At 41.1% G+C, this 17,318-nt stretch overlaps 1 protein-coding gene across 3 annotated transcripts in view; it reads left to right on the forward strand.

The window, feature by feature from the left end:
* The window catches only part of UROC1 (urocanate hydratase 1), a 49,303-nt gene that overhangs the window by 783 nt on the left and 31,202 nt on the right, over positions 1-17,318 (forward strand). For all 3 annotated transcript variants that reach the window (XM_027863991.1, XM_027863992.1, XM_027863993.1), the window contains exons 2-11: positions 3,209-3,339; positions 5,156-5,249; positions 6,683-6,742; positions 7,819-7,947; positions 8,735-8,796; positions 11,164-11,230; positions 11,778-11,921; positions 14,072-14,160; positions 14,745-14,807; positions 15,640-15,819. In XM_027863991.1, coding sequence (XP_027719792.1) covers positions 3,209-3,339; positions 5,156-5,249; positions 6,683-6,742; positions 7,819-7,947; positions 8,735-8,796; positions 11,164-11,230; positions 11,778-11,921; positions 14,072-14,160; positions 14,745-14,807; positions 15,640-15,819 — 1,019 coding nt within the window. The remainder of the gene's footprint in view (positions 1-3,208; positions 3,340-5,155; positions 5,250-6,682; positions 6,743-7,818; positions 7,948-8,734; positions 8,797-11,163; positions 11,231-11,777; positions 11,922-14,071; positions 14,161-14,744; positions 14,808-15,639; positions 15,820-17,318) is intronic.

Consider the following 17,318-nt stretch of genomic DNA (forward strand, 5'->3'; position numbering starts at 1 on the left):
TAGTGGGTTTTAGTTTTAATCTCTTCCCTATGACTAAACCTACAGGAAAATTGTGAGCCCTTTGGACATGGTTCTGGGGTATCCCAATCTTAATAGGCTGAGAAGTCATGTATTGTGGGGGAACACCTTGCTCATGTCCTGCTTCTTATAAATAGTAGCTGAGTGACTCTGGGCAAAGCACTATGATAATAATAATAATAATAATAATGCTAGTATTTATATAGTGTCTTAAGGTTATTTCATGTGATCTTCACAATAACCCTGTGAATTGGCTACTATTATTATCCTCATTTTTACAGATGAGGAAACTGAGGCTGGGAGGGGTTAAGTGACCTTGACCAAGGTCACACAGGTGGTAAGCATCTGAGACATGACATGAACCCAAGTCTTCCTGACTCTATTTTTAACACACTATCCACTCATAAGTTCATAAACTGCACTATATGTCATCTGAGTGCACTGGGCAAGTAAAAATTACAGAGCAGATGACACCTTTGGCAGAGGGAGTTTCTCAAACCAATGAAATCGGATTATTTTCTCTTACCCAATGACCTTGGGCAAGTTATTTAATGTCTCAGTTTTTCCATCTGTAATATGGCTAACATGCTGCCTCTCACAAGGTAGTTGTGAGGCTCAATACTCCAGAGAGCACTTTAAGAGATTATTATTATTGTCATTGCTATAGGATATGTTCTTGTCTCATTATGAAGAAAACCTCTAAATATCAGTCTAGTCAAAGAGATCTCTGAGAAGAGGAATTTGGAACTGGAGAAAGTTGCAGCCCCCTCCCACTCCCCAACACACACACACACACACACACACACACTCCAGCATTATCTCGATGTCTCCATGCAGATGTCAAAGGTTAAGGTTAACGACCTGTGCTGTTACATAACTCTCTTGGCTGGGTGCCAGGCTTGTAGTCCTCTGTTAAGACCCTGGACTAGAACTGGAGTCTGTCTGTCTTCTCAGTTAAACCAATCCATGAAACTTGTATTTGGCACTTACTGTGTGCCCAGCCCTTTATTCAGCTCTTCCGGGAAAACAGGAGGAGAAGAAACTCCTCCTGTGCTTGAAGCTGTGAGCTCTTGTTTGATGCATGAAATATTCGCAAGCAAACCATGACTAAACCCTGTGGTTCAGATGAGAAGTGCTGAAGTAGTCAGGGAAGACATCAAGGAAGAGGCAGCAGTGCAGCCTGGATGAAGGAGTCTTCATTGGAGAGAGAGAGACAGAGAGACAGAGACAGAGAGACAGAAAGACAGACAGAGAAACAGAGAGACAGAGACAGACAGAAAGAGAGAGAGAGAAACAGAGAGAGACAGAAAGAGGGAGAGAGACAGGGAGAAGCTTTCCCCCAAATGAAGCATCATCTTTTTTTTTTAAACACTATAATTTGATGAGGGTCGGGGAATCTGTCCACATGACAGGGCCACATGTGACCTCGAGGCTGCAGGTTCCCCACCCCTGGACCAAACCATCAATTCAACACAGCAAAGAAACTCTCTGTCCTAATGTAAAGATACTTTAAACATATTTTTCTAATTTTGATTCTGGACAGAATCTTCCACTTTAGCAATATACTTGATAGGATCTCACCTCGGACCTCACCAACTTTGTTCTTTATAAATGGTGTTCTCTGTAGCCTCCGCTGGACCCTCCCTGGAGCTCAATAACCCTTTTTTTCTTCATTTACTCTTTCATTCCCCAGAGTGGCTATGCCAGATTTTTTTGTCCTCTCCCTCAAAGGTCCTTCCTTGTAACAAATAACCGCAGTCAAACAAAAATCAACATATTGGCCAGGCCTGAAAATGTGTGCTTCATTCTGCATATTAAGTCCTGGGTTCATGGTTTCCCCCCAGTATTGGGCAGTGTTCTGTGGTTTCTCCATGGGACCTTGTACTTTGTTATCTAAATTCTCTCCTTAACGGCTCTCCCTACCGTTCCAATTGTGCTTTTCCTTCAAATTGTCATGAAGGCACCTTTCATCCTGCTTGCCCAAAGTACACTTTGGGAATTACATTCCAGGATTTAGAATTGCTATCATAGGGTCTCTCTTGCTCTTTGACCCTCTCCTCTTCTGAATGGAGCAGCTGGATTTTGGCTGCTAATAGTGTAGGAGCGGGACAGTGGATAGAGGGCCCGACTTGGAGCCAGAAAGTCCTAAGTTCAAATCCAGCCTCAGATACTTGCTAAGTTGTGTGATTTCTGGGCAAGTCATTTAATCCTATTTGCCTCAGTTTCCTCATCTGTAAAATGAGCTGGAGAAGGAAATGGCAAACCACTCCATATCTTTGCCAAGAAAACTCCAAATGGGATCATGAAGAGTTGGACACAAGTAATCAACTAAACACCAACAAAGACACACATGTGTATATTTATATGCATATGTATGTATATATACACACATAATATATCATATATATAATATATACTTACATATTTATATATTTTTATGTAGTGTCACCCTGGAGAAGAGATTTAATTACATATACACACATTTAATAACCTTAAATAACCTCTCTCTCTCTCTTTCTCTGTCTCTGAATCTCCAGGGTGATCCTATACACACACATATATGCATGTGCGTATTATATGTATATTTACATACATAGAGATTTTATATATAGATAAGGAGATCCATATATACACACGGATACATATATAAATATGTAAATACACAACATACATATACATATTTGTGCACATGTGTATGTATATATGTGTACACAATTGAGGCTCATCCTGGAGATTATGTATAGACACATATGTCTATACATATATATGTATATATATGTATACATATTTGTGTGTAATTATAAATGAATATAAAATACGTATAATAGATATATACACGCATATAGATGCATACATATATACATACACATGCACGTGTGTGTGTGTGTGTGTGTGTGTGTGTAAAATCTCCAATATGATCCTCAACTGGCTTAGCTCTTAAGCCTTCTTATTGGACAGAATCAGGTTAATGTCTAACAACACCATCTGGTGGTTCAACTAGTTATAAATCCAGGGAACTCACTGAAAAGACTAACCTAATTGGAGGTTGTGGGGCAGGGGAGCAGTGAGTGAGATGGTTATAGAGGGAAGCTGGTACCAGGATGGCTTAATTCCAGGCTCAGGTGTTTAGACTTACCTTTGAGATAGCTCGTCCTTGCTTAATAACTCCTCACTTCTTCTCTTCTGACAGCTGGCTTTGAAGAATGCTCTGCGCTACTTCCCCCCTGAAGTCCACAAGATTCTGGCACCAGAATTTGCCCAGGAGCTAAAGCTATATGGGCACATCTATATGTACAGATTCTGTCCAGATATTGAGATGAGGTGAGTATCTAGAGCATCACATTGCAGGCAGTGGAGAAGAAAGACGTAGAGGTTCTGAGCAATGCTGGGGATTGCCAAGATAAACCAGGCTGGGTAAATAAGAAAAATGTCAGGCTATTAGACAATTTCCATTAGCTCAAGCCTTTCTTATCTTTTATCCCCTCATTCTACTTTTCTGGGGGATAAAAGAGATAGATTATCCTTATAGGACTTCAATCAAATATTTTATTAACCTCTGGTGGGGGTAGGGTGGGGAAAGAAATCATAGACCATTAAAAATGGAAGAACCCTTAGATATCATCTGATGTAAGTTCCTAATTCAGCAGACAAAGAGCATCAGCTTGGAGCAAGAAGGAACCATCCATTCCAGAGCTTTGGTAATGAGCTATATCCACTATGCTTCCACTGCCTCTAGGAAGCTAGAGGCCCTTCACTAAGTTAAATTAATTGACCAGTCACATTGCATCTTTGTGGTAGAGCAAGCCCTCAAATCCAGGTCTCGTGATTTCCACTGTACGACTTTGCTTGTGTTGTCCTTCTCAAAGAAGAGAGGAAATGGTTTACGCCATAGAGTCAGACCCTTTTTTATACCCTTCAATGCAGCTACCAATTGTCCAGGGTGTGAATAGGGATGAAAATGTTAAATCATTGTCTTTTCAACTCAGCTTACCAAATACTTATGTTTTTTGGTTTTTTTTTGGTAAGGCAATTGGGATAACGTGTCAAGTGTTTGGTCTGAGGCCAGATTTGAACTCAGGCCCTCCTGACTTCAGGGCTGGTGCTCTATCCACTGCACCACCTAGCTGCCCCTTGCCAAACACTTATTAAGCACCTACTATCTGTAAGGTAGTAGGCTAGGTCCTAGGAATACAGAAATGAAATATGGCCCAGTCCTTGCCTTCAAGAAGCAAAGAGTCTATGGGAGGGTGGATGCAATTTGTACAGGAATAAGAATAATTAAATGTAGAATGTAATCAAGGCTAAGGAATTCAGGATAAGTGCTTTGAAGAATCTGAAAAAAGACAGACCATTTTTACCTTGGGAGTAGGACTGGTATCAGGGAAAGGATAGGTTTCTTTCTTTTAACATTCATTTTTAAATTCTGAGTTCCAAATTTTCTCTTTCCCTCCAGCCCCTCACCCACTCATTGAGAAGGTGAGCAATATAATAAAGGGAGAGGTTTCAACAAAGAAAGGGGTGTAAGGGAAGCTTGCTCCAGACTTGGGGGATTAGAATAAAAAGGCTTTGAAAAGGGAGAGGTCAGGACAAGGACAGGGGACAGTTGTCTCCAACTGTCCTTTCTTGTGTCTCCATTCCCACCTTGACACCTTTGTATTCTGGAACACTCTTAACTCTGGGTCATAACACTTACTGAGGAATTAATAGAAGTAATAGCAACAGTAATCAACATTTCTGCCCCTCCTAATAATACGTTCACTCTCTATCCGCTATCCTATGCTGCTTCTCTATTTAATGACACGATGGTTAAATATACAAAACTGGATGACGTTAAAAATACTTGAACTTCAAAAGAGTGAGCTCAAATTGGCTACTGTTTTGGACCTGATTACTTGATCAGGGGATGGGAGTACAAGAGAGACATTTTGTTAAAAGGTCAGAGAGAAGAAAATGTGCATCTGAACTTGGTGAACCACGAATTCCTCTTTACAGGGATCTATGATCTTAGCCTCTAGGCTGACACATACAAGGATGAGCGACTTTTCTCATATTTGCCCCAATACAGCAATTGTTTTCCAATATGTGTACCATTTTTTCTCTTTCCTGCTGTCGTACTGGGTATAACTGTGTCTTTCAGGGCCTACCCAATTGAGAATTATCCTTGTAAGACTAAATCGGCTGCGGCAATAATGCACATGATTATGAACAACCTGGACCCCTCTGTAGCCCAGGTAATCCACCACCATGACCCTTGCCTCTCGCACATGTATATGTGTAGTCATGGAGAGTACCTTCTACCCCCATCTCTTCACATGAGAACCATGGCACCTCTTAAACCTCTTCTGAAGCCCGGAGTTCAAAGAATTAGATTCCAATTGGTTACCAAGAATTAATATGAAAATAAAGAGTCCTTTGAGAGAAAGGGATGCTTTTTCTTTTTTAAGGATGTATCAAGGATTGAAGAGAAGATAGATTACTTTTCACAGTTCTATGTTAATACTCCCCTAGTTATACTAGGGGAAAGAAAGAGAACACCATAGAGGATACTGGAAGTGACTGGGAGACAGCATATAGTGGAAAGATTACTAGATTTGGAGTCAAAAGACTTGGGTTTGAACCCTGACTCAGCTCCTTACTGGCTAACTGACCCAGAGTTAGTCCTATCCCACTTCTCTAGGCTGCAGTTTTCTTAGCAGTAACATGAGTGGGCTGGAACTGATGGCGTTTAAGGCCCTTTCCAGCTTTAAGTCTTCTCAACAGGGCCTTTAAAGATTGATACAATCTGAATAGGGAAATTCAAGGTGGGTAGGATGTCATGAGCAAAGATGAGCATTACACATTCATGGGACATTGGGAAGACCATCTTAACTGGGCAGAGGATTTGTGTATGGGGGTAGTGGAATGTCATTTTAAATAGGTAGGTCAGGTCCTTGAATGTCAAACTAGGGAGAATAGATTCAGTCCTGCAGCTAAGTCAACAAGCATTTATTAAGCAGCTCCTACCATGTGCTAAGCACAGGATACAAAGATAGCATCCCTAGTCACATGGGGCTCACAGTATAATGGAGGAGACAGCATGTAAACAACTATTTACAAATAAGATATATGCACACACTACATATATATGTATAATATTATGAATTAGAGATAATTACAAAGAGAAGGCACTAGCATTGAAGGGGTTTAGAAAAGGCATCCTGAGGAAGGTGAGATTTTAGCTGAAACTTGAAGGAAGCCAGGGGGTGGAGATGAGAAGGGAGAAGATTTCAGGCATGGGAGACAGCTAGCAAAAATGCCTAGCACCAGGAGATAATGTTTTGTTCAAGGAAGGGACTGGGAGGAATTGGGCATAGGGTATAAGAAAACTAGAAAGGTAGAAAGGGGACAGGTTATGGAGGACTTTAAATCCAAACCCTGAATTTTATATTCCAATAAAAGTTTCTGAAGAAGAGAGAAGCATGATGACAGGGAAATCTTTGCAAGCAAAGATTATGAGGTTAGATGACCTCTGTGGCCCCTTCTAAGATATTTGAACTCAGTAAGGTCATCATATCCTCCGATACTTCATTGGGCTCTCTTTCCAAAGTGGTAACAAAACTAGGTTCAACATTGCTTTAGAACAACGCAAGCTCATCCAGTCTCTGACCTCATCTTTGTCCCCCAGTTTCCCCAGGAGCTCGTGACTTACGGAGGGAATGGTCAAGTCTTCAGCAACTGGGCTCAGGTATAGTGTATTTCATCATTTGGTTAAACTATAGAAATGTGGTCTTGGATTTCCCCTCACTTTATATTGCCTTTAGATGAAGAAGTGTTTGCCATCAAATCTGACTTGAAATCCCTGTTTCCTATGGATGCTGGAAAGTCCCTCTGGCCCCAAGGATCTCTTTTATTATGATGATGGGCTACGCTCTTAGCAGTCTAGGGTTTCATGATCTCTTCTGAGGAAAATGTGGGTCACTGTTGAGTGCTAGAATAGAAATGGAGAAAAGAGGTAAAAGAGGATGAGTTGAGACTCCTGGGGCTGAGGAAAGTTAGTTTTATGTCTCTGCCCACCTTCCCAATCCCCTGGCCTGCGCTCTGTCGTATACTTCCCATTTCCTAATTTGCTTGGATGAAGCTCAGCCTCATTAGCCAAGTCAGAGTGGGAGCTTCTTCTAGGTGTGTGGAAGCCAGTCAGAGGTAGGCTTCATGAGTCTAGGCTCCATGTAGACCCAATTTTTACTATACATTCCAAAGGTGGGGAAGATGAGATCAGGAAACATCCCTTTTTCAAAGATCTGAGTCATGTTAGCCTAAGGATCTTGCCATCTTGCAATGGAGGTAGTGGGAAGGTTTTGGTTCTTCCTTATAGCTTTCAGGCCTGCTATGAATAAAGAACAGGTAGAGGCCCAAGGTAAACACAATCACAAGAGAACCCTTCTTATGATGTCATTCCTAAATGTATTTGGGAATAAAGATGTTAATTTGTAATGTAGGATAGAGCTTTGGGGCCTCTCATACTTGGAACGGCCCTTAGAGCCAATAATTTAATCTGCCCCTCATGTAGCCCCTGGGAATATAATTAAAGGAGTACTAGGCTACAAGTCAGAAGTGCTGAGTTCTAGCCATGCTTTTGCCATTACTAACTATGGGATTGTGAATAAGCATCTCCCCTCCCTGGGCTTCATTTTCCTTACCTGTAAAATGAAAGAGTCAGACTAGAAGATCCAAGATCCCTTTGAAGTCATCATTCTGTGATTCCACAACTGAGACATGATATTCACTCGTGTACCCACTTTCATTCTTTCTCTGTTCCTCCAGTTCAGATTGGTCATGTCCTACTTATCTGAGATGACAGAGGAGCAGACCTTGGTCATGTATAGCGGCCATCCGTTGGGCCTCTTCCCCAGCAGCCCCAGTGCACCACGGCTTGTAATCACCAATGGAATGGTGAGTGACCTTGAAGAATAGAATGGGCCATCTTCCACATACCAAGATAGCACTGTTGACCCCCCCAACTATCCTTCTCTACCTGAGTTGTTATCACTAGCACTGGAGATGGGTTACACTGAATTTTCACCCTCCCCCTTGTGGCCAAGGGCATGTATTTGCAAGATGTCTCTCTCACTGTGTCACAAAACAAGCTAACTGACCTACATAGTGACCAAAACAGGGGTGTGTTGGAGTCAGTTGGTACTGGCTTGTTAAATTTTCAGGGTAAGTATTTACATCTTGGAAATCACTAGAAATCAGGGCTTGATTTATTGTTTTGTTGATTGTCCAGAGTTAAGAAAGTGAGGGAAAAAATGTTGACAGTGAAGATTATACATAAAGGTTTGTCATATTTACATTTTTGGAGAGATGGTAGTTAAACATTTACTGGCACACCCCTGAATCCAACTCACAGCTTTATTTACATCATTTCTGACTACTCACTCACTCACCTAACCAGCTACTATTGTCTTTGGTACTCAGTAAGTTGGGTACATTAGCTATTTTCCCCTGTGTCTACAATGATCAGCATATAATTAGTCACTTGGCATTGTAGAAAGGCATTGAAGAATCGGTTGGATAAGAGGTCATATGCCTTTTCCAAACCGTTTATTCAATTTCCCTTCCTTGCTTGCTATATGAGTTTGGTGGAAGAAAATATCCTTTCTGATGTGGAAGGTAGGGGGGATCAGGACAATGGACCAAGGCATCTCTATGTGAGACATCTTCTGACGATGTTTTTTAGGTAATTCCCAATTATTCCTCCAGAATGGAATATGAGAAGCTGTTTGCAATGGGAGTCACAATGTAAGTCAATATTTTAAAAAAGGCAACCAACTTGATAATTCGAGAGTTGTCTTATTCATGGTCTTGACCTGAGCACTTACTCATCCCTAAAACACTCCAAATCCATGGGGCATTGAAGAGGTACAAGTCAGAGCCTATCCTCATCCACAGGGAGCTCATAATTGGTATGGGGGAAATGGATCTATAGACATGAAACAATTAGTGAACAAGACTCTGTATGTATAGGGGAGTGTGGTATAGGGGAGTGGGTACTGTATCTGGAGTCAGAGAAGTTAGGTCGAAGTCCTGACTCATTTCGTTGTTCAATCATTTTCAGTCATATCTGACCCATCATGAACCCACTTGGGGTTTTCTTGGCAGAGATACTGGAGAGGTTTGCCATTTCCTTCTCTAGCTCATTTAATAGATGAGGAAACTGAGGCAAACACGGTTAAGTGATTTGCCCAGGGTCATACAGCTAGTAAGTGTTGGAGGCCAGATTTGAACTCAGAAAGATGAGTCCTCCTGACTCCAGAGCAGGAACTCTATCCACTGTGCCACCTGTTATTTACTATCTAGATAGCTTTGGGCAAGGCCACCTCTCTGGGCCTTATCTCATCTCTCATTTGTAAAATAAAGGGGTGAGAGAAAGACTTAGGGTTCTAAACTCAATTATCTTTAGGATCCTTTCCAACTCTTTGTCTATGAGAAAAGGGGACGGGAATAAACTTTTACATAGCCCCTACAATGTGCCAGGCGCTGTGCTAAGTACTTTTTACAAATACTATCTCATTTGATCGTCACCTCAACCTTGGGAGGTAGGTGCTGTCTATCCTCATTTGAGGAAAATGAAGCAAACAGAAGTTAAGTGACTTGCTCAGGGTCACACAGCTATTATAGCTGAGGTCCTATTTGGACCCAGGACTCCTAGATCCAATGCTCAATCCACAGTGACACTAGCTGCCTCTATGATTCTATGATCCCTTGTTAATTATGTAATAGTAAGGTGGAGAAATATGTTCACTACTTACCCTAGCAAAACTACTTTCTCCTCTATCACCCTCCTCCTAATCTCCAATCACCAGGTTGTTTTGAAAATGAAATAGAGACAGTATTGGGCTTGGAGACCTAAGTTTGGATCCTATATCTGCCATTTACTGTGTGACCATGCTCAATTTTCTCATCTGTAAAATGGGGATAAACAGGCCTCCAATACCTATATCACAGTGCCAAACCACGGCATAATAGAAAGAATGTTGGAATTTTAGTCAAGAGAGAACTGTATTTGAATCCTTTTTCTGACACTAGCAGGGTGGCGAAGCACAGATCACATAATCTCTCTGATCCTCCATTTCTTCATCTATAAAATGGGGGTAATAGTACCTGTTATACCCAGCTCAAATCAGAGAATGCATATAAAATTGGATAAGGGCCAAATTGGATAAATAAGTAAATAAAGCATTTTGCAAATAAAGCCTTGCAAGCTTCAGCTATTATTGTTATTATAAGTGTAGGAGTTTACAGGATGGTGAAATAATTGTGGGCTTGCATAGTGAGAGATAATTGTGGGCTTCTATGATGTGAACGGAGTAAGGAAAGGAGAATCAAGAGAATGATATACACACTGCCTGCAGCTTTGTAAACAAAGGCAAGGATAATGGTAACAAGACTAATAAACATACGAAAAAGGTCAAAAGGAATCAGGGAAACAAACTGGATAATTTACAACCCTGTCAAAGTTAATACACACATTTTAAACACCCAGAAATAGCAAGTTTGTGGGTGCATTTATATGTTGTTTTTGAGTCATTTCAGTCGTTTCCGACTCTGAGTGACTCTGTTTGGGGTTTTCTTGGCAAAGATCCTAAAGTGGTTTGCCATTTCCTTTTTCAGCTCATTTTACAGATGAGGAAACTGAGGCAAACAGGGTTAAGTGACTTGCCTAGGATCACACAGCTACTAAATGTCCGAGGCCAGATTTGAACTCAGGAAGATGTGTCTTCCTACCTCCAAGCTTTATCCACTGTGCCACTCAGTTGCCCACATCTATATAATCACTTTAATTAAAAAGAGACCCAAAGAATTGAGGGAAAAAAGTGCTTTCTATACACATCCTCATTTGATTCTCCCAACAGCCCTTGGAGGCAGGACCTGCAAATATTGCCAGGAGTCAGGTATAGTAGGTTTTGAGTCAGAAGCCCTGATGTTTGCAAAGTTCCAAGAGAGAACTATTTCCCTCCCTGAGCTGTTATGAGAAAAGTGCTTTGTAAACTATAAAGTGCCATGTAAATGTGAAAATATTTATGGTCCCCATTTTATCCCCAGATAAGGAAGCCTAGAGGCCCAGTGTTTGTGCTGTGTTCATTCTGACTTCTTTCTTGTGGCCAGGTATGGACAGATGACAGCAGGAAGCTACTGCTACATTGGACCCCAGGGAATAGTTCATGGCACTGTGGTAAGGGATTCCTGGAGGGCATTGGCCATACAGGGAAATAAACTCTTATGGCTTATCTGAGTTCGGATCCCCAAGAGGCCAGAAATAATAAAAGCCCTACTGAAGGCCAGAGCCTCCAACAGACCAGTCCCAAGGTCTCAGTCTCAAAGGGAGTAGAAATCGCTGCTTCCTCCCTGCATCATATCTAGGACCACCATCTCTGAACTCTGAGGAGGAACCAACTGACCCTTCTTCAGCCACCCCATCCCATACAGGGTCACCATGATGCCTAATATCTCCTGCGACCTCCCTGACTGCAAGCTCTTCCTCTCCAACCCTTTTCCTTCCCATCCAGCCTTTTCCTGGGCATTAGAAAGTCTGAAGCCTTTACCTGTACCCTAGGGATACAGCTAGTACTGTCTGGGCTATAGATGCCCTTTATCCTAACAAGCTTGCACCCAGGGCAGACCATCCTCTCTGGACCATCCCCTTCCCATTCCCCAGCTGAATTTGGCCAAGGTATAAGACTTTTGAATTAACAAAAGTTTTCTTGTGGTTTTCTCTGTAGCTGACAGTGCTCAATGCTGGCCGACGCTACTTGGGAGTAGAAGACTTAAGTGGGAAGGTTTTCGTTACCTCTGGTCTTGGAGGAATGAGTGGTGCCCAAGCCAAGGCTTCTGTCATTGCTGGTTGTGTGGGGGTGATAGCCGAGGTGAGGCCAGCATTCTTAAAATAAAAAGAAAGAAACCTGGGCTTAAGACCATAGCTCTAAATCTAGAAGAGACGTCAGAGCTCATCTAACCCAACGCCTTCATTTTACAGAGGGGGAAACTGAGTCTGAGGTGACTGCACTCAAATCTGTGTTCCCCATCTAACTAACCATGTGACTTTGGGCAAGTCATTTCATTGTCTGAATCTCAGTGTCTTCCTCTGTGAAATGGGATAGCACCTGCACCCTCTGCTTCATGGGGTTCTTGTGTAGAAAACCTTTCATAAACTGTAAAGTGCTATATGAATGTGACCTCTGGTTTTTCCAACTGCCACCACTGAGAGAAAGGACAGAGTCCTCAGGACAGATTTGGCCTTCATCTTGATTTCACCCAGCAAGGAGAATATCAAGAGACTATCCATTTTATGTTTATTATGAAAAAATACCATAAGGCATTTAAAGTCATAGGACAGTGGCAAGAGCAGGGAATGGGGGACAAAAAGACCTGGATTTACGCCCTTACTCAGCAACTTTCCTACCAGGGGGATCTTTGGCAAATCCCTTTCCTCTCTTGGCCACAGTTTCTTCATCTGTAAAATGGGAGTAGGATTAGGTGACTTTTAAGAGTCCTTCTAGTTCTAAATGCTGTGACCTGTCAAGAGTTCAGTGATTGCCAAGTCTCACATCTTCTGACTCTCTTCAATGAACACTACCTAAGGGTGAAGCTTCTATAAACTTAGATGCCTTTGGCCCCTTCTATAACTAGATTCTGAACCATATATTACATCGCATTTTTCTACCATCCTCTCCCCATGCATTGAAATCACTATTTATGTGTGCATATCTATATCTATATCTATACATATGTACATATATGTGTATATGCTTATATATATCCATATATGTATGCATATATATGTGTAGATACATATATGTAAATACATATACATATATGTGTATATATATATATGTATACACCTAGGTAGATAGATGTGTATGTTTATATACGGGTCTGTATTTATTGACTGAAGTTCTATATGCCTATTCTGAATTTAAGTATTTAAATCATTGGAACATTTTATACTTCTCTATAACAAAACAAAAAAAAGCCACACCAACCAACCCATTAAACTATGTTGCTTTTTATATGAGAATTGATCTCTACTGATTTTCCTCGCAGTTACTTACCTTGTTCTAGCTAGGTCTGTAGCCTAAATGGGAAAAAAGGTCTCCCATCCCTGATTTAGCTACTCATACTTTTTAATATAATATCAAGGAGTATAATATAGAGTCTGATCTGTATATAACTAAGGGAAATGGAGATTTCAGGCAATTAGTCAAATGATTTAGGCTCCAAATCCTGGTTCTGAGACAAAATAAATAAATAGTATTTTCATTAAGCAATGAAATTTAGTCTATTAATCTCATTCTTTCTGCCAGTCTCAGATTTTGCATCTTATTATTTGTGAGGAAATAGTTTAGGGGAGCATCTGGTTCAGGTTCCCACAGGCACTTTAGGTACCAAAATGTAATAGGAAGGACCCAGCAGGCCTGGATTCTGGTGCCACTTCTCCATCTCTGACCCTGACTGGCTGTGTGACCTTGGTCAAAGAACTTCTTCCTGAGCTTCACTTTCCTCTTTAAAATGAGGAGTCTGGGCAGGTGGTAGTGGCTCATCTGTAACCTCTTCTACTGTGAGGAGGCTGAGGCTTCTGGATTACTTGGGTTTGGGAGTTACAGGAGGGCTAAAGTATGCAGTAAGTCCAGTACCAAAATGGTGAGCCTCTGAGACTTGAGGGCCAACAGGCTTCCTAAGGAGGGCCCAACCAGTCCAGGTCAGAACAAACTAGCAGGTTAAAGCTTCTAAACCAATTAGCATTGGGAGTGGACCCAGAGGTGACCACTGAATTTCTAGACAGGACAAGATAGGAAGGCCCACTCTCATGATTAATCAGTCAGTAAGCAAATAAATAAATAGACAAACAAATGAAAGAATGAATTAGGAGTTTGGACAAAATGATTTCTAAGGCCCCCTACTGGACCAACATTCTATGGCTCTAGGTCAAAAGAGGATGCTTTACATTCAAACTTGGAATACAGAAGGGCACAAGGCAGGACTAACCTCAGCAAAAATGATTTTCTATCTATTGTAGGTCGATAAAGCTGCACTCTTGAAGCGTCACCAGCAAGGCTGGCTGATGGAAATCACAGATAGCCTGGATCACTGCATAAAGAGGCTCAGGTAGGACTTACTGTCCTTCATGTTAAAGATACAGAGATGCCTGATGAACAGCTTGGTTTTTAAGTAGGGGCAATATGGCGGAATGAAAAGAAGACTAAGCTGGGGGCCAAGAGACTTGGGCTATAGTTCTGATTTAGGTACCAACTATCTATGTTACCCTGGGAACAATATCTTACCTCTCTGGACTTTGGCTTCCTCATCTGAAAACTGGATATTCTAACATTTGCCCTACAGGCAAAGTAGATTTAATATCTTCATAAATATCAGTTGCTAAAAATCGTCATATCATCATCATCATCGTATTCATTATCATCGCCTTCGTGGTCATCACTGCCCAATTTGTCACGGCTATTTTGGCCCCATTTATCCCAATGGCTTATGAAGAAGATAGAGTCATTGTGTTGTGGCCCACTTTAATGGCCCCATAAAGTTTTGATCTTATTATCCTGAAACTAGATCACTTGATTATTTTCCTCCAGGATTTAAAAAATATCAGTATGGGTGGGCCAGCAGGGGTCAATGCAAGTAAGAGTAATTCAGATGTTTGAAATGTTATATCTAATTCCATTATGGTTCTATTTCAGGGAAGCAAGAAAGAAGAAAATGATCCTTAGCCTGGGTTACCATGGGAATGTGGTTGATCTTTGGTAAGTTCAGGTTAAATGTTTTGGGACCCTACCAGACTGGGTTGGTCCAAATGGTATCCTCTAGAGTAAAGGTGAAATTCTGTGAAAGGGTAGAAAAGAGACAAGATCTACTCTTACCAACTGTATATCATGATTAATTCATTTTTCCTTTCTGAGTCTCAATGTATTTATCAGTAATACAGGGACAATGATTGCAGTCTCACTTATCCTTGTTTGTATAGCTAAAGAGGGAAATGGAAATTTCAGGCAAAAATTAGACAAATAATTTAGGTCCCAAATCCTGTTTGTGAGTTCAAGTTTTTTTAAAGTGGCATTTTAAAATATATTTTAATTTTTTCCAATTCCATGTGAAAACAATTTTAAACATTTGTTTTTAAAATTTTTGAGTTCCAAATTCTCTCACTCCCTCCTTCCCTTCCTTCCTTGTTGAGAAGACAAGGAATTTGATATAGGTTATACATGTGCAGTCCTACAGAACAGATTTCCATATTAGTCATATTGTAAAAGAAAACACAGACCAAAAAACCCCAAGAAAAATAAAATAAATTTTGAAAAGTATGCTTTGATCTGCATTCAGACTCCATCAGTTCTTTACCTAGAGGTGAATAGTGTTTTTCACCGTGACTCCTTCAGGATTGTCTTGGATCTTTATACTGCTGAGAATAGCTAAGTCATTCATACTTGATCATCTTACAATATTTCTGTTACTGTGTACAATGTTCTCCTGGTTCTGCTCACTTCACTTTTCATCTGCATATTCTATAAGTCATCAAGTCTTCTCTTATCTTTTCGCACTACCCTTAATTTTATCTCTCATCTTTTCTTGGGGCAGGGAGAGACTTGTCTATGAGCTGGACACAACTGGGGAACTGTTAGTAGACCTGGGATCTGACCAAACCTCCTGCCACAACCCTTTCAATGGTGGATATTACCCAGTGCAGCTCAGCTTTCAGGAAGCCAATCAGCTCATGGCCACAGACCCAGCCAAGTTTCAGGACCTGGTGAAAGAAAGGTAAAGGGAACTCCATCTACAAAATCTTTGGATATTTGGTAATTTTCCCCCAAATCATGTGGGGTGTTACGGGGCCAAGAGCAACCGTAAAGATATTCAGTGTCAATATGAATAATGCAATTTAAAGAGGTCTGGGAAGGCTTTGCCTTCACTCAAAATATTTTTTCTCATACTACCTGAAATTCTTCCTTTTACATTGGTAGACTGCTTGAAATGACACCATTAAAGGGTTTTTTAAATGTAAATATTTTTACATGGAAAAAGTAACATAATAAATCTCTCCTTCTTAAAAAAATTAGGGTAGAATTAGGGTAAGGAGAGTGGTAGCCCTGTACAGGTCACATCATTTAGACTCCAGGGTTCCCACTTTGGCCAAATCCTTCAGCAAGCATCAGAAGCAGGTGTATGGGGTGTGTGTGTGTGTGTGTGTGTGTGTGTGTGTGTGTCAGAAAGAGAAAGAGAGGAGAGAGAGAGAGAGAGCAGCTGGGGGCAGGGTGAGGGGAAGACTGGGAGGAATCTAAGACATTTGCTTTATTAGTAATAACATCACTGATTTAACCTTTACTCCCAAGCTGATCCCCTGTCACTGGGTTTCAGTACAATCAGAAAATCAAGGTAATAGATCATTGGGATAGGAAGACAGAACAATTGATCAGTAGTACAGGAAAACAGGTGTTGTCAATGACCTCGACTACAGTATTAGCCTCTTCTACTTTTGAGGTTGTCAATAGTTAGCCAATAAAATTGGAGTCTGAGCCAGTGTTTCTCAATTGTCCCTTGTATGGATGGTAGTGCCATCCATGTTGTCAGGAGTGGCAGCTGGAAGCTGGCATGGCCCTGGGGCGTCTGGGTGCCTGAGTAGTTTTTCCTTTGTGTCTTTGTTTGTGTTCCCATGTATTGTGTACACCTGGGAATAATCTCTCTTAGTTTTCCATACTCTAAGCTGCAGAAGGTCTTAAGGCAGAGCATATACCAAAGAACGTGAATAATAATGATGCTATGTCACAGGTCAGTGACAGCTGTATCTTTGACAGCAACTTCTGAACTTATCTCTATATTTCTGGGTGAATTGCTCTAGAAATAACAGGACCCTTTAAGGGAGAGACAGCAGAGCTTTGACCCTGGGAACTCTATCACAGTAGCAACTATTGCCACATTGTACAAGTGCCCAGAAGACTTGTACAGACACATTCTTAGTTCCCCCAGCTCCCTACCTGCTAGACATACTATTGCCAGGGAAATTTGTGCTTGTGAAACTAAAGCTACAAATAATACAGTTCCACCCTTCCCAACCGTCAAAGAATCACCTGGAATAGATTTGTACTCTGGGAACATTCCAAACTGCCTAAAGGCATCAAGATTGACCAGATTCATTTTATACTGGCAGCTTGTAATCATCCTTCTTCCTTCTTAAATACCCCAGCTACTGCCATCCCTGCACAATGCTGCAAAGCATTTTCACCATGCTGAGGGCTGCTGCTTTCCCTAGCCATGGTGCT

This window comes from Vombatus ursinus, unplaced genomic scaffold (assembly GCF_900497805.2).
Source record: "Vombatus ursinus unplaced genomic scaffold, bare-nosed wombat genome assembly UNPS02014773.1, whole genome shotgun sequence".
Classification (NCBI taxonomy): Eukaryota; Metazoa; Chordata; class Mammalia; order Diprotodontia; family Vombatidae; genus Vombatus; species Vombatus ursinus.